This window comes from Phodopus roborovskii, unplaced genomic scaffold, assembly GCF_943737965.1.
Source record: "Phodopus roborovskii unplaced genomic scaffold, PHOROB, whole genome shotgun sequence".
NCBI lineage: Eukaryota > Metazoa > Chordata > Mammalia > Rodentia > Cricetidae > Phodopus > Phodopus roborovskii.
The window spans coordinates 26,977,882-26,999,658 of NW_026126416.1; the positions used below are offsets into that span (position 1 = coordinate 26,977,882).

General features: G+C 46.6%; 1 protein-coding gene across 1 annotated transcript; it reads left to right on the forward strand.

Annotated features, from left to right (window-relative positions):
- Positions 1 to 819: 819 nt before the first annotated feature.
- On the forward strand, positions 820 to 19,390 carry Hdc (histidine decarboxylase). The gene is made up of 12 exons (XM_051183486.1): positions 820 to 925; positions 2,635 to 2,807; positions 6,275 to 6,388; positions 7,266 to 7,388; positions 8,530 to 8,664; positions 8,869 to 9,012; positions 9,725 to 9,791; positions 10,829 to 10,991; positions 11,077 to 11,167; positions 14,846 to 14,944; positions 18,103 to 18,204; positions 18,341 to 19,390. Exons 1-12 carry the CDS (start codon positions 895 to 897, stop codon positions 19,085 to 19,087), a joined length of 1,989 nt encoding a protein of 662 aa, XP_051039443.1. The 5' UTR covers positions 820 to 894; the 3' UTR covers positions 19,088 to 19,390.
- The last annotated feature ends 2,387 nt before the right edge of the window (positions 19,391 to 21,777 follow it).

Here is a 21,777-nt window from a genome sequence, read left to right on the forward strand (position 1 = left end):
ATCACACTTCACACACGTGTGTGGCCATACCATACATACAGAACATACGGATACATACATACATACATACATACATACATACATCTTTCAGCCTCCTTTTCCCTAGGCAATTTGTTGAAATAAAACATCCTTAATTGAAATCTCTTGTAATACAGCAACTATAGCTAACCCTTGAAATATGCACATCCAAAATCTGAACAAATCCAAATCTATCTATGCTATCTTTTTTCATATAAGGTCTTCAAACAGTTTCTGACAGGCTGTATTAATTTTTCCACACACCTGACTGGTCATCACCCATGGTAGAAGCTCTCAAGGCTGTCTGCTTCTAGGCTAGGCCTGGATTTATCTTGCCTTTGGCTCATCTGTGACTACAGCTGCTTGAAAAGTCAACAACCACTCTGAGCTCTTGGCACCCACAGGTCTTGCTGACCTTGTGAGTATGCGGGGCTGCACCTTCTCTTCCCCAACCCCAGGTGTAGCTCTGAGATAGCTGTGGCAGCAGTGACTTCTGCAAGGGGGAAGGATCCTTACCCTCAAGGTTAACTCACTCACTTCTTTATCTAATCTGGTTAACAGTTCTCTGTTTCACATTTACAGTTATATGCACTTTTACTCGGAGGTTAACTCACTCACTTCTTTATCATCTGACTAATACTTTTCTGCTTCATATCTACAATCAAGGAGTGGGAAAAGAGAGGCTGAAATTAAGCCTGCAGGAAGGGACTTTATGGGGCGGGGCTAAGGTAGGGGAATGGAGAGCTCTTTAAATAAGAGGTGTGCAGGCTGCCAGGGAGTGCACAGCACAGAGGAGTAGGAAATAAGCCACTCTGAGAGCTGCCTTCCACAGTCTCCTCAGTCTGTCTGCTGGGAGGAGCAAGCCAAGGGAGATAGATGATGGAGCCCCATGAATACCGAGCTAGAGGTGAGTGAGGGGTGCCCTGTGGGTCTTCCCTGGTGGTGAGGCCGCAGAACTGCTGCTGGGGACAGGGGGATGTTGGATTTGCCTTGGGAGGGCTGGCTGCAGCACTGCTTCTCCTGAATGGGATGAGGACCAGAGTTTCAAGTGGTTCCCTCACTCTGTCTCTCATGTACCCACTTTCACATACGCTGCCTGTGTCTTACATTTCGTTTCCTTTCAACCTCTCCATAAAACAGACTATTTGCGCTTGTGATCCACTCAAGTATCTTATGAAAGAGAAAAAAAAGCCCCAAATATTTAATAGCACAAACTCTCCTAATGTTCATTTCTCTGTATGAAGTAGTTTATTCTTCTTTTTGTGTTCACTCCCTAAGTATTCTCCAAGTGCCCACCTGTGTACAGGCTTTCTTGAAAAAGCAAAACCAGACAGTTACCCTGTTTTCAGGCCCGGCTGTCCGCAGAGGGGAAGTGGGTAATTGCTTAAAGTGAATTTTTAGGATGATACCTTCAGCAAATCCACTTGTGCCTATGATGACTTTGGTCCTGTTTCTTCCATTTAGTGCACATCAACTTAAAGTTTCTCTAAAAAGTCTATGTGATGAAAGAGAATTTTGAGTATCTATAATTTTGTAATATTCTCTTCTCCACTACTGGGGCAGATTGCCTAAAATTTCTTGACTGTAAGGCGATAGATATCCTGTTTTAAATCTAACCATTCCTCTCTTCTCCCCTAGCCACAAGTGGCTATCTACCTCTGCAGGCAGTGCATTAGTCTCACACTGCCTTTCAACAGTGCACTTAACTGACAGTGAGCGAGCCAGGCGCCTTACCCTGCTGTGGAGCACACATTCCTTTGGGGCTATCCACGGATGATGACAGCTCTATGTCTGCTTCCCAAGGCTGCAGAGGGCTGAAGGAGTCAAGGCCCCCGACTCCTCAGTTTTGTCTAGGCCAGGTTCTGTGTGTGGGAACTTCACATGAGCTGACATAGGGAGACTAGTCAGGCTCCTTTTTGTCTCTGCTCCTTTTCTCCTTTGTGGGAAGGAGAGGAGGGGAGCTTAGGGAGGGTTTCTGGTTGTTCACAGTAGAAGCACAGCACAAGGTGGGGGGGAAGCGAGTATGTGAGAGCATGCCTCAGAAGACTGAGGCCCCTTAAGAAATGAAGGAAGAAAGAGTAACTTCCCTTAAATCTAGTCTTCAATCATTCAGGGCATTTATTTGATCATGAAAGGCATGCTAAGAGCCCCGAGGAACAGCGTCAGGGAGCTGTGGGCCACACATCTCTGGGGGCTAGGTTGGCCCCTGGTGTGCTCTCGGTATGTTTCATGTACCTCAGAAACTGTATATGACGTGTGTGTGTGTGTGTGTGTGAATGTATAACCAGATTGGGGTTCTAAAACCTACCAAGTCTCTGTGTGATTCTTTAAGGTAATGAATCAAAGCTTTCTGTTTCTGGGAAGAAAACAATGGGAGAGTAGACCCTACCAGCAAAGACGGGAAAAGAAAAGAAATGTTTCACTTTGGTACTAAAGTTTTATGCTTTGCAGATTTCCCTCCTTGTTCATCTGTTTTCTCACAGTTCCTTGTCCTGTTGGGGATCAGGTCTATCTAGCTCAAGAACCTCTCCTTTCATCAAATCTTTTGACTGGGGCAAGAGGGACAGGCATGAATAGGCCAAGGAAATGTGACCTGGTCCCTCTGCTTCCATCCAGGGAAAGAGATGGTGGATTATATCTGCCAGTACCTGAGCACTGTGCGGGAGAGGCAGGTGACTCCAGATGTGCAGCCTGGGTACCTGCGAGCCCAGCTACCTGTGAGTGCTCCAGAGGAACCCGAGAGCTGGGACAGCATCTTTGGGGACATTGAGCGGATCATCATGCCTGGGGTGAGATATAGTAACTACTTGCAGGGATGGTTCCAGACCTCAGGGTACACAGGGATGAATGGTATCCTAAGAAATCCTCACTTGAGTCAGTGTGGCAGGACAACACATCCCTCATGTACTTGTCACCCAACATCACAGCCCATCTTCTAAGAATGCCTGGAAGTATGTTTCTCATGTCAGTGCTGGCCTATAGTGATGGTGTGTGCGTGCGTGCGTGTGTGCGTGCGTGCGCGCGCGCGCGCGCGCGTGTGTGTGTGTGTGTGTGTGTGTGTGTAGGGGGGAGAAGTGTGGCTAGCTAATGAGATGGATGGGGACATGAAGACTGGTTTGAAGAAAAGGGACAAGGGTGGAGCAAGGAAGGGAAGTAGAGGCCAGGGATGGTGCCTGTATCCCAGTAGACAGGGCCAAGGACGCGCCTATGCAAGTTTCTGAAATCTTACCAAATGGGTGGAATGCACCGAGAATACCAGACCCCAGGGAACAGCCAGCCTAGCAGGCAGGTGGGAAGGCAGCTGCGAGCCCCATCAGCTGCTCCTTCCTTTGTGTCATCCTCACCGGGGAGGTCTGGCGCTTGACGTGCTTCTTAGGGACGGGAAAGAGCTGTCTGGAATTACTAATATGCCCCATGATGGAGGAGGGAGCAGCCTTCAGTGATGGTGGCTTGGGCAGGTACCAGATGGCATCTGGCTGATGCATGAGACGAGCTGGAACTCACTGCCTAGTCACCAGGAATGAGTACTTCTGCTGAGGTGCCCCTGCTAATATTATCCCAGGTCCCTTCCCTGTCCTACACTGGTGATACACTAGCCTGTGATGAGTTGTTTCATTTAATCCTCCTAATGACCCATTTGACAGACAAGGGAACTGGGGTTCAGGGAAGTTTAGTATTTTGCTTCAGGTCCTGTGCTGCAGATCCAGGATTTCAGCGTGAGTCATCTAACCCTTTGTTTTCTCCCCATACTCTATGGCAAATGACAGGGTCCCTCAAATTTGGCCTGGCCCCTGCAACACTCATTCCACAAACCTACTCTACCCAGAGTCTCTGTGCTTGGAGCATTCAGTGCTGATCCGTGTGTGTCTAAAAGCTCCTCCCATTGTTGACTTGAGGTTTGCTCCCATCGGTCTCCCAAAAGCTTTGGAGAAAAGTCTGTTCTGAGGGGGTCTTTGGAAAATGTCAGTGTGAGTGCAGCTTTCCCGAAAGGCCTAGTCCCACGATAAGATTATCTCACCCGTTTCTTTCTGTGATGCTGTCACCCCAGGGACTAACTGTCACTAGGAGTGAGACTGTTAGCTGATGAGTGGAGGCAAACAGTTTCCGGGGGGTGTGGCCAAGGAGGCTTATTTCTGGAGGTCTGTCTGCTTTGATAAGGGCTTTTCTGGCTTATCTCATCTGATTACTTTATAAGAACCTGATAACTGCATCTTGATAGCGTCAGGGGGTGAACTCTTCCCTATTTCCAAGTCTCGTCTCTAAGCACAGTTAGAACAAGCGGTGCTAGCCGGCTAAGAGCCGGTCGGAAGCACCTGGCCCTTTGCATTCTTATTGAAAACTGTATGGTTGTTCCTTCCTGTCTTTTCCTAGACACTGAGAGGAAAAGGTTTCATTTTGTTTTCATTCTAATCTTGACAAGAAAGTGAGAGTGAAAGAGAAAGCAAGCAAGCATTCAGTGCTGATCTGTGTGTGTCTTAGTGGGGAAAGGACCTTGCTGACAAGCCTGAGCACCTTCAATCTCTGGGACCCACATGGTGGAAAAAAAGAACTAACTCCCTCAGACCTCCATAGTCACACACACACACACACACACACACACACACACACACACACACAGAGACACACACACAGAGAGACACACACACACAGAGACATACACACACACAAATACACACTACACACGCACACACACACCACCCACACAGATACACACCACACATGCACATACACACAACACAGATACACATGCACACATACACACCACACTCACACACTCACAGATACACACCACACATGCACACACACACACACACACACACACACACACACAGAGAGACATACACAGACAGATAAAGAGAGAAAAACATACAAACACAATTTAAAAATTAAAAAGGAAGAATTAAAGCGACTGACAGAAACCCAGTGAGGGAAGGCAGGGTGCCACTCTGCTTGTGTGTTTGGGTGGATTCTGCAGCAGGCAGCCTTCTGCCAGCTCCATTTCACATTAATAAATCAGGGATGAGGCTTGAACCTCATGGGGATGATGTGAGAATTACATACAATAAATAAGATAAAGCATGGAAGGTGGAGGATATTGGAACTGCCTACTAGTCTCCCGCTTGTGGAGAATTGAAGGGAAAGATTTGCTGACTGAGAGTCAAGTTAGGGTTCATGGTGTGTCTGTTACCTAGTGGTTAGTTCCTTGTAAATGGTATCACCTTAAAACTGACTAGTTTCTTGTTCATGTTCATCTAAATGTCCTGGGATTTATTTTATGATGGGGAGGTACAGGAGAGGCTCCTGGTTTTATTAGGGTCCAAGGTGTATAGGTATTTTGAGACCACCTTTAAGAAAAATTAAAACTAGATCTCAAAGTTGACTGAGGAAAACATGGGGCTTTGGAGCTTAGGTTCCCAGACCTCACAGTGCATCAGCAAGGAGCTGGATGGGGGCAAGATGGATCCCATGCCCCTGGACTTCACTCTAACTCTCCCGTGTCCATGGTGTGTATCAGTGTGCGCACTACAAAGGGTGCAAGAATTTGTTCACACGGTAGTTTTCTAAGAATCAGTGGGTTTTGGAGGACTCTGTCTTCATGAGAAGGCAGGGGAGACAGCCCCACTCAGAGACAAACGTGGGTGGGAGCAGGAGAGAAGTGTGCATAGTCACTGAGTGTGAGCAACCGAGTGTGTGGTCCCCTATAGGCTGGGCCCTCCCCAGCTGTTCAGCTCCTGCTATCTCTGACTGTGGGCACACGGTTAGCCTAGAGTTTACCTCCCATACTCCTGGGCTAGCTTCTCTTCTCTGGCTTACCTCTCCTGTATCCACCCCCACAGGGAAGCCAAGGGCTGCTTAGAACAAATCTGACTAACTCCCAGCAACAATAGAAGTTTTGGCAAGAACTGAGAGGAAATAGCTGTCAGCTCTTCCGTTGTACGGTTTCTGCTTGCTTTTATTTTCGTGGGGCAGGCAGTGCGTGTGAGTCCCACATCCATGTCACCCTAACAGTCTTCAGTTCCTTTCTGAGAAAGTCCTCGAATGCTGAGCTAGCTCAGTCCAGATATGTGGAGAGAGAGAGAACAGCGATGAACACTGATTCTTATGGACTGTGTTACTTATCTCTCTGAAAAGCATCTCCCCATTTTTAGATTTGTTTCTTCTTACCAGAGAGCTTCTCCAGAGGAAGAGTGAGCTTTCTGTACATGTCATTTGGTGCCAGCTGTGAACATGGTGTGTGTGTGTTCTCTGTCTCTAGGTAGTACACTGGCAGAGCCCCCACATGCACGCCTACTATCCGGCGCTTACCTCTTGGCCATCCCTGCTAGGAGATATGCTGGCTGATGCTATTAACTGCTTAGGATTCACATGGGTGAGTAGAAATGGCTGTAACTGCTGCTATTTGGGGATACAGCTGGGAGTACCATCTCGGGACAGATGCATTCTGCTCTTTATCTCTGAAAGGGGTGAGTGTATCTAAGGAAATATTAATAATGGGGTATTAGTTGAAAATAAAGCATTAGATATTACAATGATTGCATTATTTAAATTTAGCCTTTATATAAATTATCTCATCTAATCCTATAGAATCACGAGTACTGGCCCCATTTTGTAGTTGAGGAAATTGAGGTTTTAGTAAGTTATCTTGCTAAATTCACAGAGCTTATTCAGACTCAGATGAGATTTGAACTGAGATCTGGTTACTTCTACAGTTTGTGACCTTAACAGGGCACTTGGATTCCTGTTGGGTCACAATTTCCCCTGTGCTCTTAGTTAGAGATATGCTGTGGGACCGCCCTTTAGTTCTATTCAGCTCTGAGAGGTGCCAGAACAGAAGCCTTCTGGACCATCCTTATCTCTTACGCTTGAACTTTTGTAGCATACCGGAAGTTGGGGAGAGCCCAACTAGGGCTGTTATCTTGGGAGAGAACACAGTAAGTTTCTAAGTAAAAACTTTCCCTTGGGTTTTAGAATATCAGCAGGGTGTTTTAGAGACTTGGAGAGCCAGATTTAAGCCAGTCATTCCCCCTCATTGAGGGCAGCATGGATCCAAAACTTCCATTCCTTCCCTTTTTGACAAAGGAGGATAGGATGGGTAGAGGGATGTGTGTATACCACATATCCTGGCCTTGACCCTTCCTCAGTTCCCATAGATACTGAGGCTGAGACTCTGGCTGGCATTTCTGGGGCTGGTGGGGGCACATTGGTGCCCTGGGTCAGTGAACATGAAACTCCTTTCCTTCTTCCAGGCTTCCAGTCCAGCATGCACGGAGCTGGAGATGAGCGTCATGGATTGGCTGGCGAAGATGCTGGGGCTCCCTGAGCATTTCTTACACCACCATCCCAGCAGCCAGGGGGGAGGCATCTTGCAGGTACCTGTGATGATAACATTCTCTCACCCTGGGGCAGAGCACAAAAGGCAAAGGGGAATCCTTCTCCCATCCTGCTCCCCCTGGAGTGTGTCTCAAGCCACCACGTCAGAACTGTCATCACCATCATAGCCTGCACTGTCAGTGCAGCTTGCACCTCTACCATGGTCACTGCACATCTTAATCACCCATTCCCTCATTTGAAACTGATGAGTTCAGCATCCAATCATTACCGGATCCCCCACAATCATGTCTGGAGAATAATATCAGCCAGCCTCCTCTGTCTTAAGGGGCAATCTCTTTAATGTGGATGCTCTTCATTTTGTAGATAGAAATGAGTTTTCCAGAGGGACAATGTTAGCCCAATGTTAGCCAAGTTGACAAGAACCATTGAAAACAAAACAGGACCCAAATCACCAGCGCTTTCTCCATCCTTGTGGAATCAAGCTCCATTTCCATTCTGGAAAGAATGGAGCTCTTCCCTCCTCTATTTTCTTGTCTTCTCTCTCCCCATTTTTTTTCTTTTTGTGTCATTCTATTTGTCCTGGAGATCAAACATAGGGCAAAGTGTAGGCTAAACATGGCCTCTACTACGGAGATGTACTTCTGGCCCAAGTTAGTTTTTCTTACTTTTCATTTATTTTACACGGTAAACCAACCTACCCATAAGAAATGGGCCATTCTCTTGCTTGTTTCTGGAACGATATTTTCCTTGTTTCTGTGGTCACTCTGAAAGATAATGGTACTTGGTGCAAATTTACTTTCAGAATGTAGAATGGCCATGTAAGTCATGGAGGAAGGAGGCCTTTTGAGAAGGGGCATCCCACTGGTTTTGTTTGTTTGTTTGTTTGGTTTGGTTTGGTTTCACTGAGGCTTTGGAAGCTGGAAGCTGTCCTGGAACTAGCTCTTGTAGACCAGGCTGGCTTCGAACTCACAGAAATCCGCCTGCCTCTGCTTCCTGAGTGCTGAGATTAAAGGCATGCACCACCACTGCCAGGTCAACACTTCTTTACTAATAAAGAACACACACACACACACACACACACACACACACACACACACACACACACACCCTACATGGGACCAAACCTGGGGAACTGGACATAGAGAGGCTGACACAATTGCTAATCTCTCTCCACTACAGAGCACTGTCAGTGAATCCACCTTGATTGCCCTGCTGGCTGCAAGGAAGAACAAAATCCTAGAAATGAAACTGTCAGAGCCCGACGCTGATGAGTCCTCTCTGAATGCTCGTCTCGTTGCCTATGCCTCTGACCAGGTATGCCTAGTACCTGTGTAGTTTTCATCTATACCTGTGAATTCTGGGCTCCAGGGAAGTTCAAGCCTGGGGGTTGAGTTCAGAAACCATAAAGAATGCTGATTTCAAACATGGACATTCAATTCTTTCAGTCCTCGTCTTCTGCCATTCCTAGTCATGCTAATCTCATGCCCTTTTGTGGACTGTTTTCCACAACCCACATAGGCTCACTCCTCAGTGGAGAAGGCTGGCTTGATTTCCCTCGTGAAGATGAAATTTCTGCCTGTGGATGACAACTTCTCACTCCGAGGAGAAGCTCTTCAGAGAGCCATTGAGGAAGACAAGAAGCAGGGTTTGGTGCCTGTCTTTGTAAGTCAGAGTGTATCTTTAAGATCAGTATGGTAGAATGTGGATGTCAGTAAGTAAGGGATTTTGACAGAATCCTGGAAAGTAATGTGCTGCAAAAAGAAGCAGAGAACCCCTTAAATTTAGTGTTTTATAAATTAGGAGATGTTCTTCCTTCCTTCCTTCCTTCCTTCCTTCCTTCCTTCCTTCCTTCCTTCCTTCCTTCCTTTTTTGAGACAGAGTTTCTTTGTGTAGCTCTGGCTATCCCAGAACTCACTTGTAGACTAGGCTGGCCCCTGTCTCCCAAGTGCTGGGACTAAAGGCATGTACCATCATACCTGGCTTGAGGTGTTATTTAATGTTGTGTTATGAAATAAAATTTATGGTTTGTAGCCAGTGCTAAAAAGAAATGGAAAATATCCAATTGCAATGCACCTAGAGTATATATTGTTTAGTGAAACTTTCGAGGCAGGATCTTACTATTTAGACCAGGCTCGCTTTGAACTCATAGAGACATATCTGCCTCTGCCTCTGCCTCTTGAGTGCTGGGATTAAAGGTGTGTCCCAACACACCTGGTGAAACTTTCATTTTAAATGTGCACGATGTGGACTAGGTTGCTGTGTAAAGTGTGAACTATACAGGTTGTAGGTGGGAGCATGCAGATGGCAGCTGATGCCAGGGAGAAAGTCTTTGTTCGGGCTCAGTGTGTCATGAGACCCTTTTCTCTCTCTCCAGGTCTGTGCAACTTTAGGGACCACTGGGGTCTGTGCATTTGACAGGCTGTCAGAGCTGGGCCCCATCTGTAAGTATCCGCCCTTATTGGCTAGAAAGATAAGGGGTAATAGTTGAAATATTTGCTACAACAAGAACCTGAAACCAGCTCCACCGAGTTATTCTCATTGGTCAATTTGGTGATGAAGGAGGGAGGGAAATCATCAAAGGTCATGAGAGTTATTCCCCAGCAAGTCAAAGTCGCTGGGTTTTTCCTAGTGCTGAGATAAAAGCTAGAAATGCTATATTTTGCATTATGTCCTAGGAAGCATCAGTCAGATCTCCATTGCTGTAATAAATAATGAAATGATATTTAATTGTTATATTATATAAAATTATAACTTTATACAAAATGATACATAATAAAAATAAAATAATAAATAAAAATAAAATAATAAAATAAAACAATAAAAATAAAATTATAAATATATAATGAAATTTGAGATAATGAAATTATAAAGAGAAAGGGTTTATTTTGGCCCACAGTTTTGGTCCACAGTCAGTTGGCCCTGTCACTATTGGCCCAGAGTGAGGCACCAAATGTGGATGTATGTTGGAGCACAACCAGTCACACATCAGGGAAGGAGAGAGGGGAGAGATCAGCATCCCACCCACTGCCTCTTCAAACTATACCCAGTGACCTCCCAATTGACTCCACCTGTTAAAGGTCCTCCCCCTCCCCAGTCACCCATGAAACAAGCTTTTAACACATGAGCCTTTAGGGGACATGGGACATCTAAACTGGGGAAGAATCTTACACTGTGGAAGAGTCTCACGTTCGCTCACCTGTAATGTTGAAATCTATTCAAAGCAAGCTCTGTTTAAAGGACAAAATCTATATAAAAATAAGGAGGCAGCAATGCCTCCTTCAGCTCCACCTCCTTACACCGATGCTCAGTCACCTCATCTCCACCACCTTTGCTGACCCCTTTAGCAGGGTACATCATCCCTTTCCGGGTCTTCTCTTGGCAGCCTGCCATGGCGTTGGTTAGGTGAGCAATGCCTTTTGGTTGGCTGGTAGTAGCTCTTTCTTGCCTCTCCTCTAGCAGATGTCACTTGCTTTCTCAGGTGCCAGTGAGGGTCTATGGCTCCATGTCGATGCTGCTTATGCTGGGACAGCCTTTCTGTGCCCTGAGCTCCGGGGATTCCTGGAGGGTATTGAGTATGCCGACTCGTTCACCTTTAATCCTTCCAAGTGGATGATGGTACACTTTGACTGTACTGGGTTCTGGTGAGTTGCACTCTGAGCACGCGGAAATGCCTTGCTTCCTTAGAGAGACCTCAGCCACCACTAATGCCTATTTGGAAACCCACAGGGTCAAGGACAAGTACAAGCTGCAGCAGACCTTCAGTGTGAACCCCGTCTACCTCAGACACGCCAACTCTGGAGTGGCCACAGACTTCATGGTGAGTTTCCAGGGATGGACAGGCTGTGGCTTCTAAGATGGGGAGTATTGACTGACCCCTGAGGTTTTGCATGGCTGCTCCCTTCAGAGGCAGCAAGCTATGAGTTCATCACATAGTTTGCCACTGAATACCTTTGATTTCAAGTTGTACACAAGCACACCGAATGAAATACAGAAAATGAAACAAAGCAAAACGAAAACAAAACCCAAGAAAAATCACAATTCTTGAATGTTTTGGGCTTGTTTTCCTTCTGTAAGTGTTCTCTTTGCTACAGGTAAATCAGCTCCTGTTGATCAAAGTTTCTGTCCCATCAGCCAACTCCCAAATAACCACACAGAGTCTTATTATTAATTATACATGCTTGGCTGATATCTTAGGCTTGTTACTAACTAGCTCCTACAACTTAAATTAACCCGTATTTAATAATTTACATGCTGCCACTTGGCCTATGGCTTGTTACCTCAACTTCTGCATGTCCTCCTTTCTCTGCATCTGACTTGCTACCCTGCCCTTCTTCTTCCCAGTGTTCTTCTCTCAGTCTGGCTCTCCTACCTAACCTCTTCCTGCCTAGCTATTGGTCAGTTAGCTCTTTATTAAACCAGTGAGAGCAACACATCTTCACAGTGTATAGTAGGGCTATTCCACAGCCTTTTTTGTTTGTTTGGTTGTTTGGTTGGTTTTGCTTACTGTGTGGGAGAGTGTGGGCCATTTTCTCAGGTGGGAAAGAGGCTCCTTGTTAAGTTGCTTTCATGTTGCTGTCCTTGACATTGACCATGCGTCTCCTGCCTTCCAGGCTGCCTGCATCTCACCTCTCCCAGGCTCAGGCTCTCAGCCCATACCATACTCTTCAGTTTGAAGATGAGCCCCTTGTTTTAGGTGGGACTGGGATGTAAAAAAAAAAAAATATTCCGCATGTCACATGGCTAGTGAAAGGTCTGGAAGGAGAACAGAGTGTGCTTGGCTTAGCAGTCTGTGTATCAGTAGCAATTTGGGACACTACTGGATGTCTTTGAGCCTTGGGAACATGGCACTGACTTCACAGTGTCTGAGTGGCAATAATTAGTATGCATACAATTCCAGAATGGTCTCTTCATAAGTTGCAGGACTTTGCTATTGCAACATGGCCAAACATAGGAGCACTAAGGTTAGATTGCCTGTGCTTGAAGCATGCTTCTCCTCTGACTGGCTTGAGTGGCCCTGGGCAAATGGCTTGTACTCCATCTAGGTTTCTGTCTATATGAATGGAGACAGGAGCAGTTCTGCCTTCTAAGCTCAGTGTGAGAATTCAATGAATTGATACAGTGACACACTGGCAGCGAGGCCTGGCGACCTTGGTGAAGAGCTGGTTTGTTTTTCTCCTTAGACAGCCCAAGTGCCTTTCCCTTTATTGAGTTCTATAGTAGAGGCACCATTATCCCTTGACCACACTGGAGATTCTTCTGTGAAGTCAGTTCCTTCAGAACAGAAGGGTTAGGAAGGCTTTGGGGTTGCAGGTAGTAAGCTTACAGTGTGTGTGTGTGTGTGTGTGTGTGTGTGTGTGTGTGTGTTAGACCTTCTTCTACAGGAGAATAAAGATAGGTGTCCTCTCTTGCCCTTTCTGATGGGACTTACAAAAATATAAGTTAAAAAAATAATTAAATGCTATAGCTGCCAGTCAATCCTGCCAGTGAAATGATGTCTATGATTCTAGGTGTTTAGTTGGACTTGGGAGTTCTGATCCTGACTCCACTTCCCAAGTGCTGGGGTATGCCATCATGTCCAGTTTATGCAGTGCTGGGATCAAATCAGGACCTCACGCATACTAAGCAGGCACTCTACCCACTGGGCCCCTGCCAGGTTCTTGGAGGTCTGCTGTAATTTTTGTGATTCTAGCAGTCTGAGTGTATGTTAAAGTACACAGGGAGACCCATGAAGCTTTGAGGACACACAGAGGATGCTGGGAGGCATCTCCAGTTAAGAAAGTTTCATGTCAGTCTTCATGAGCCCAAACTTCCCAACCCAGTAGAAACTGGCTAGGATAGTCTCTGCGTCCATATGGTTTGGTTTTAGCAGAATGGTAAGAACAGGAATGGACATTGTGAGGAGACCACACTGAAACGTTCCCTACCTCTCCCTAGTAATTTTCCAGTCAAACAAGGTGGTTAGGTTACCATAATTTAGAAACTGGCATGTTTTAGAGGGAGGATACAGCACCCACACATTATCCTGCTGGGTATCTCTAGGATGAGGGTAGGGCCAGCTGCAGCAAGGATTTTGTCCTTTCTTAAGGTTTTGATGCCCTCTGCTGGCTGACAAAATCCTTGAGTTGGCCTTCCACTGGAAAGTTGTTCTTGGAAATCAAAGCTTTCTTTCTTCCTTCCTTCCTCCCTCCCTCCCTCCCTCCCTCCCTCCCTCCCTCCCTCCCTCCCTCCCTCTCTCTCTCTCTTTCTTTCTTTCTTCCTTTCTTTTCTGACCCCCTCTCTCTTTCTTTTGAAAGGGTCTCTCTGTGTCTCTGTGTAGCCCCGACTGCCTGGAACTTGATATGTAGACCAGTCTGGCCTCAAACTCACAATCATCTGCCTGCCTCTGCCTCTCCTGTGCTGGGATTAAAGGTGTGTGTCACTATGCCTGGGAATTTAGTACTTTCTTGAAGGGCATATATCACCCTTGATATGGGGGTGATATCCCAGCTGTGTCTGGCCTGGAAAACTAGAGTGAACCATAAAGATGATGAGTACATCAGTGAAGACTTGGCAAAACTCCATGGGGACAGGCAGATGAATGTTCAACAGGGTGGCTCTTTTTAGGGAGCAGAAGTTGCGGTGGAGGCTCTCTGACGTTTGAGGAGAGCTTAGGATAAGCCACATTGCTCATTAGAATGACTGCAAATGTCTCCCGAACCATTTGCTTTGTTTTCTGATCTGCGATATTGGATGGAAAATTGTCAGATCTCTGGTAACTGCTACTTTGAACTTTAAACTCTGTTGAGTTTGGTACCAGAGAAACAGCAGTTTCAGCCTGAGGCAGAGGTTCATATGCTCATCTGGAGCTACCAGAATCTCACAGGCAAGCGCCAGAAGAAGCGGAGGCTAAGTGAGGACCATCTAGATGCCAGACCAGATGGATGCAGATTTGTAACTCACATGTTCCCCATCTAAACAGCCTACACAGACTGTACAATTTTCTCAGAGTTTTTGCCTCCATTGTTGCCGAACCATTTCCTGGAAGCGCCTTTTGTTCTATGCCGTTGGTTTGCCAGTGAGATAGCCAGTCAGCAGTGTAAGCAGCAGGCAGAGCTAGAGAGTAGCCCAGGTCTCTGGGGCCCCAGCGCCTGAGCTCTTAATTACTTTAAGCCACTTACTATCCATATTGAGAAGAACAGACATAGAACTTTAATTTCTGCTAGTCAGGGAACTTGCCTTGAGTCTCTAGGCTGGAACGAAACACCTAAAGCAGCAGTTCAAGAGAGATGGCACACTCGGTTCCAGGTCAAAGGCTTATTGATTTCCATTTGTCCCGCTCTATCTTTGGAGTACTACCGGGATAACTTGTTTTGGTTTGCTCCTTAGCGACAGATTTGGGAGTCATGGTGACACCTTGGGTCCCAGGAGGACTGGGCAGGCAACACATAATGCTAAAAGTACCCAAGGGACTGGGAACCTTGCTTCTAACCATGAGCTCTGTGTTACTTGTTTCTAGCACTGGCAGATCCCCCTGAGTCGGCGCTTTCGCTCCATTAAGCTCTGGTTCGTGATTCGGTCCTTCGGGGTGAAGAATCTTCAAGCACATGTCAGACACGTATGTTGTGTGAGGGCCATGGGACTAAGCTCATGCTGTTTTGCGTTTTCATGGGAAGGAAGACTTGTTCTGGTTTTACAAATCTGCCCAGGGGATCCTTGGTGTCTGGCTCAGGTGGTAGGGCCTGTAGAGGGGCTTCTGGGATTTGATTGTTGGCTATCTAGAGGAGCGCTGAGCTGCGCGTAATCCCAGTCTGATTTGTAGCTCGAGTTGTTTATCTTCTGAACAGTCAACACCAAGCACAGCTTCCTTTGAGTTTTTTGCATCCCTGGCTCTGTCACTTCCTTGAGTGTCTCACCTTTTCTGTTGCTGTCTGTGAGAATTGAGGACACAGGCTCAAAGGAAGGCCTGGTTTGCAGAAAGAGAAAGCGAAAGCAGTGGATAGGCTCCAAGTAGGGCCATATCTTTTCCTGGGGAGACAACCCGATTGTCACAGCTGGTTGAAAATTATGGTCACTATTACAGCGATGTCTGAAACTTAGCTTTCCCTAGTCGCAGAGAGTCCTTATGACCCCACCCAGCAGTAGGTATTTACTGCTGGCCTAGTGGAACATTTTTTCCAGTTCAATTTAATTACTACACAATTATTGTGTAGTAAAGAGACTCAGAATTAAGTGACTTGGGCACTCCAGTGCTTCAGCTGAGAACTCAGGCCACCAGTATTTCTCAACAGCAGAGGAAACTCAAAGACGATTTTTCTTCCAATCCCTGGGTCTATCTTTGCCATTTCACCTTTTTTTCCTAGGGAAATCCCTTATTTCCCCAATAAACAAGAACAAAATGAAATGGTGAAGGCAGTCCCCTGACTGCCAACGAGCAGTTGCTACCTAGCATCCTCCTGCCCCTTCCTCTGCCTTCAGACTCATGCTTGGAGGGTAGTAGTGGGATTGGAGGCAACAGGAGTTTCTTTTGCCTGAAGTTTGGGATTGGGTATGCAGCTGGGCAACCTTCCCTAAAACTGCCTTTGGCTCACCCTTGGATTCCCGTCACTCCCCTACTATTTTACCACACCAGCCCACACCCTGGGTCTGCTTTATTCTCATTATCAGCCCGCACCTTAGCTTGAGCATTTCCCAGGTATCCAAACTCCCACCCCAGCCTACAGCTGTGCCCCACCCCTGCCCTTTTTTCCAAATGGTGTCAAGTTCTCCTTCTCCAGAAGTGTCTCTGAGCACTCCCCTTCTGCCTCCCCAGCTTCACCCAGTCAAACACATTTGAAGGACCTGGAGCAAAGCCCTGGGGTGGTGAGCACTGAGTTAAAATGCAGCTTTTGGCAGGAGCTATTGAAGTGACTTGGGATTAAATCATCACTTGCATAGCACTTTAAAGAGCCTCTCCCTCTATTAGAGGTGGTTTCCCAGATCACATGACAGTAATTCCCTCACTCAAGAGTGAAAGTCCTAGGACTTCATTGCACCTTTTCTGGTCATAGGCCCCCTTTATTTGTAGTTCTTGCTGTCCTTAACTGTGCTGAACTCTTGAAGCCAATTCACATGAAGCCAAGTTTTGCATCTCTGTGATCTAGACTAGTGCTTTAGAGATCTGAATTTTAGTTATACTCTTTGTTGGCCCTGGACAGATTAATCTTTCTGTTTTTGCCTTCTTGGACCTGCAAAATGTAGCCCAGGCTGGCCTCAAACTTGTGATCCTCGTTAGTACTTGCCCAATGGATTTCACAATGATTGGGTGACTGCACACTTTTGTAAACAGCCAGAATTTTTTCTTTTCTTTTCTTTTTTGTGGTTCTTACCATTTCTGCTGTAGCTACTGACTACTATGTTCACACTATGTGAACACAGGGCATCTGGATGTTCCTCATAAAACATCATTTCAAAAAGGAGGGTTCCACCCTATGGCTGCCATGGCTCCCTGGGGAGTGATGTGCCCACACAGGTTGGCAGTGTTGTTCTCATCGTATTCAGGTGGCATCTGCAGTTAACACTGTTGCATGGGATTCTAACTGGGGTCCGCTATCGGGGGTGAAAGCTGAAGGATCAGGGAAGCAGAGCGGCCAGACACTAGAGTTCTTACCTCTACCAAAGCTCAGACCAAAGGGGTGATCCTGTCCCTACAAATCCTTAGACTGCTCTCAGACTGACTCCCCAGACTGCCCTGAGCTCCCACCTTCTATTCCTCTCTCCACCCAGCCAAAGTCAGTCCTGTCTCCACCTCCCTAGTGCTGGAATTAAAAGCATGCGATCCCACGTGCTGGAATCACCTTTGTGTGAGCTTTATTTCTCTTTCAGACAGATTCAATCTCATGTAGCCCAGGGTGGCCTTGAACTCACCTAGATCCATCTGCCCCCATCTCCCGAGTCCTGGGATTAAAGGTGTACGCTATCATTGCTTGCCCTTTATGGCTAACTAACGGCTTAGCTCTGCACTCCAATCTTCAGGCAAGCTTTATTTGTTATAGCATTGTAACACAAAAATAAAAACCCAGAGATAGATATTGGGGTTCAAGCTGATGGTCAGATAAGCAAAGCAGCCAAGCCAGTAGCTCTCACCTCTATTCAGGCTGAAGCAATCCTGCTCTCAGTGTGGCTGGAGACTAATTGCCCAAACATGGCTGGAGACCAAAATGCCCCAGATTGAATATCTGTTCTTATCTTCTATACCTCAAGTGTTGGGATTAAAGGCTTGTGATCCCAAGTGCTGAGATCTCTTTTAGACTGGGTCAATTTCATATAGCTCGGTGTGCCCTTGAACTAACTCTGCCTCCCGAGTGCTGGGATTAAAGGGGTGGGCCACCACACCTGGCCCTGTTGAGCCTCTTGAGGCAGGGCTATGGCTCAGCCTACGGTCTGCTGTACTTTCCTTTGGGTGCTGAGGTGGGCCTTTGCTGGCTCCCATGGCCAGAGGAGAAGTTGAGAAACTGGAACAGGAGGCTGATTACTGAGTTATAAAGCACACAGCTTTTGATTTCTGGGAAGAAGTCGGAAAAGGACTTTGTGACACAAGGTCTCTGGGTGGGTGTGACATGACAGAAAATGAAACAGTAGAGATTTTCCATCTTGAATATGGGTGAGATCACATGGAGAAAACAGGCAGGCAGAGGCCACACAGGTCACTGGTCTAAGTTGTTGAACAGTAAGTACCAAAGTAGAAGCAGTCTGGTTTTGGCCTATTAACCAAATTCCTTATGTTTGCAATTCCAGGGTACAGAAATGGCTAAATACTTTGAATCTCTGGTCAGAAATGACCCTTTCTTTGAAATCCCTGCTAAGAGGCACCTTGGTTTGGTGGTTTTCCGTCTGAAGGTAAGGTCCTCTTCCATGGCTCCCTGAGAAGGGCACTTCCATTTCAGAGTTGAGTGGGAATTGAGTCTCTTAGACCAGTAAATGCTGGGCTTCTGTGGCATGATGTAGACTCCCATTCTCTTTGTTCTTCACATAGGGTCCCAATTGTCTCACAGAAAGTGTGTTAAAGGAAATAGCCAAAGATGGCCAGCTCTTCCTTATCCCAGCCACTATCCATGACAAGCTGATCATCCGTTTCACGGTGACATCCCAGTTTACCACCAAGGAGGATATCCTGAGAGATTGGCACCTCATCCGAGATGCTGCCACCCTCGTTCTGAGCCAGCACTGCACTTCCCAGCCCAGCCCTAGGGCCAAGAACCTCATCCTGCCCACCAGAGGCTCCAGGGACCTGCCCAGTGGGCTATCCCCGGATTCTGTCAACAAGGGAGGAGATGACCCGGCTCAGGCCCGGAAGATCATCAAACAGCCCCAGCCGCTGGGGGCCAGTCTGGTGAGTAGGGAAGGTGCCTGTGATCTTGAGACCCTGCTGGATCCACTTGATGACTGCTTCTCCGAAGAGGCCCCAGATTCTACGAAGCACAAGCTGTCATCTTTTCTGTTCAGTTACTTGTCGGTACGGAACAAGAAGAAGAAAGTGCGATCCCTCAGCTGCAACAGTGTGCCGGTGAGCGCTCAGAAGTCACTCCCTGGGGATGGATCAGTGAAGAGTGGGGGCTCCTTCCGGGCCAGACTCTTTTCTAGGTTTCCAGAAGAAATGATGATGATGAAGAAAAGCGCCTTCAAAAAGCTGATCAAATTCTACAGCGTCCCCAGCTTCCCTGACTGCAGCTCTCAGTGCGCCCTGCAGCTGCCCTGCTGCCCTCTGCAGGCCATGGTGTAGAGTCTTCAGTCAGAGCGCAAGGCTGTGTGTGCTTCCCGGAATTCCTGAACCCCTCAAAACTGTGTGCAGTTTGTGTGCTTATGTGTGCGTATGCATCTTGAGGGGCGCAAGTCCATATTTTGATCATAGCCTCATGGGGGTTCATGACTCACAATGTACTGTAACTGGGGAGTTTCAGCCCGAATGCTCCAGAGTATTGCAGCGGCCTGTCAGACAGAAGGGGCTGAGAGGGTGGTGTCCTAACTGTTAAGCTTGTAACATGAAATGTAACCAGAAATAAATTGTGCTTATATCTGAAATAAAGCAGAGTCCGATTTAATTGGCACCCCAAACACTGATAACTAAACAAGCAGTATTCTGGAGGTGCGGCACCTGTGCCCCACCCTCTTCAGAAAGCGGAAGATTTTAATTTCATTATGAGAAAATAGAATTGGAGGATCGCTTGGTATCAAGCAAGGAAGGCGGCTTGTTATTTGAGATAGGGGCTTAGCTCCGGCTGTCCTGGAATTCATTACCTAGACCAGGCTGGCCTCAAACTCACAAAGATCTGCTGTCTCTGCCTCCCAGGTGCTGGAATTAAAGGTGTGCACCTCCATGCCGGCACCATAAGTTTGTATTTTTAAAGCATCAATTCTTGGTTAACATCATGACTTCCACTTTGTTCATGTAAAGATGTGTGTCCTCATTTATAAACAATTACCTATGGAGGAGTCTTCAGAACAAAACAACGACAAAGACCACGGATTCTTGGGGCTGGATACACATTTCAATGGTTGACCGCATGGACTGGTCTTGTAGAAGACCCAAGTTCAGGTCTAAGTAACCATGTCAGGAGGTTTACAATTGCCTGTAATGCTAGCTTCAGGGGGTTGGACACCCCTGGTTTCCTCAGGCACATGCACTCACACACACAGACAGAAAGACAGGCAGACAGAGGCATTTAAAATGAAATATGTTGAAAGAAGATTGATTCCTAGAAATACTGGGCTAGTTGCTCTGGAGTGGCCCTGGGCTTTGGGGTGTGTTAGACATTCCAGGCGATGCTAATGTGCAGCAACCCAGTAGGAGGAAAAGGGTGCCAAGCATAGGCAAAAGGGTCAGAGATATCCCTTCTCAGAACACCAAACTACACAACCATAACATATACGCAGAGACCTTCGTATAGACCCACGCAGGCTCCATGATTGCTGGGTCAGTCTCTGTGGGCCCCTACCATCCCTGGTTAGTTTAAGTTAAAAACACCCACTTGTTTTTTCAAATGAAGGCAGTACCATTATTTGTACGGACATTTTTTTTTAAAAAAAAAATCCTTCTTGTTAGCATATGTAAATTACATATAACAATGGGTTTCATTATGCCATTTTACACATATGTATATGTTGATCATGTTCATCTCATTATCCCTCAGTCTCCCTCTCATTCTGGCTGATACCTTTCTTCTTCAAAACTAGTGCCTTCTTACCCCCCACCCCTGAGTGTGTGTGTGTGCGCGCATGTGAGAGAGAGAGAGGGAGAAAGAGAGAGAGAGATAGAAAGAGAGAGAACGAGAATGTCAGAGAAAGTCACTGAGTTTAAATAGGCTTGCTTACAGGAGCCTGGGTGAGGTGTTTCTTTACAGAAGCATGAACGTTTGACTGATAGCTACACCAGTGAAGAAAATGACTCTTTCTCTCCAGCAATCACCAACTGCCCAGAAACATTCAGAGAGGGATGGGCTTTTGCGAGCCCTCCCCACAACAGAATCTTGACAGGCTCCATCTTGTGAGGTCTTTGAGGCAACAATTACTGTGTGTTCATTTCACGGGTGCAGTAGCCATGTCATGACTGGGCAATGGCTGTTCCACCACGTTCCATCCCTTCCTGCAGCTCAAACATTCTTTCTGCTCCTTCTTCCACCATGTTCCCCAAGCCCTGAAGAGGGTGAGGTAGATGTTGTGGGTGTTGGAGGGACAGTGGTTCTTATGCTCACAGATAACCACCAGGGAAACCAGGAATGTCAACCATGCAGGGTTGTCTCTTCAAAGGGAGAGCTACATAATCTGTTTCCCACCCAGAAGGTTGGCAGCAGAGGTGGTTAATAGCCTGGTGACCCTTATGTTATCTGTATGACTGAGAACACACCAGATCTTTAAGATGTTACATGTAATCAATCTATAGAAGCCATCTCTCCAGCAGTAGAACCCATCTTTATGGAAGATGTCACATTTACAAAGAGTTTTGATGTAGTAATGACTTATACATTATTGTGTACATGGGACTGTGTATATCAAGACACCCTACCCCCCCCAAGATTGTGCTGTACTTAAATATACCTCAAACAAACTGCTCCGTGTCAGACTCTTGAAGTTTGAACTAACACTGGCTACTGAATCGTGTAGAACTGAACTTCCTTCTTGTCTCTCACAGATCAGCACCCTGGGGCCATGGTGATTGAAGAGACCACCACATAAAGGCATGGCTCTGACCTTGTAAAAGAACAAAGACCGGTCTTTAAAACTGGTTCTCTCATAGGTGATGGCTTACTCAAGCAAACCCAGAGACTGGGGTCATTGCCTGGTACTTCTGCCCACACAGTAGAGCTGTAGTTCTTGGCCTGAGTGGGGGATTATGGGAGAAGTGGGAGGCTGGAGAGGCTCAGCTAGCAAGCGTCTGAGGACATCAGCTCCTACTTTCTCACTGGGTAATCTAAA

Bases quoted from the DNA above. Each gene is read 5' to 3' on its own strand.
- Hdc (XM_051183486.1), top strand. From the start codon at position 895: ATGATGGAGCCCCATGAATACCGAGCTAGAG. The intron at 8,665-8,868 runs GTATGCCTAGTA...CAACCCACATAG, and splicing joins TTGCCTATGCCTCTGACCAG to GCTCACTCCTCAGTGGAGAA. The intron at 9,013-9,724 runs GTAAGTCAGAGT...CTCTCTCTCCAG, and splicing joins AGGGTTTGGTGCCTGTCTTT to GTCTGTGCAACTTTAGGGAC.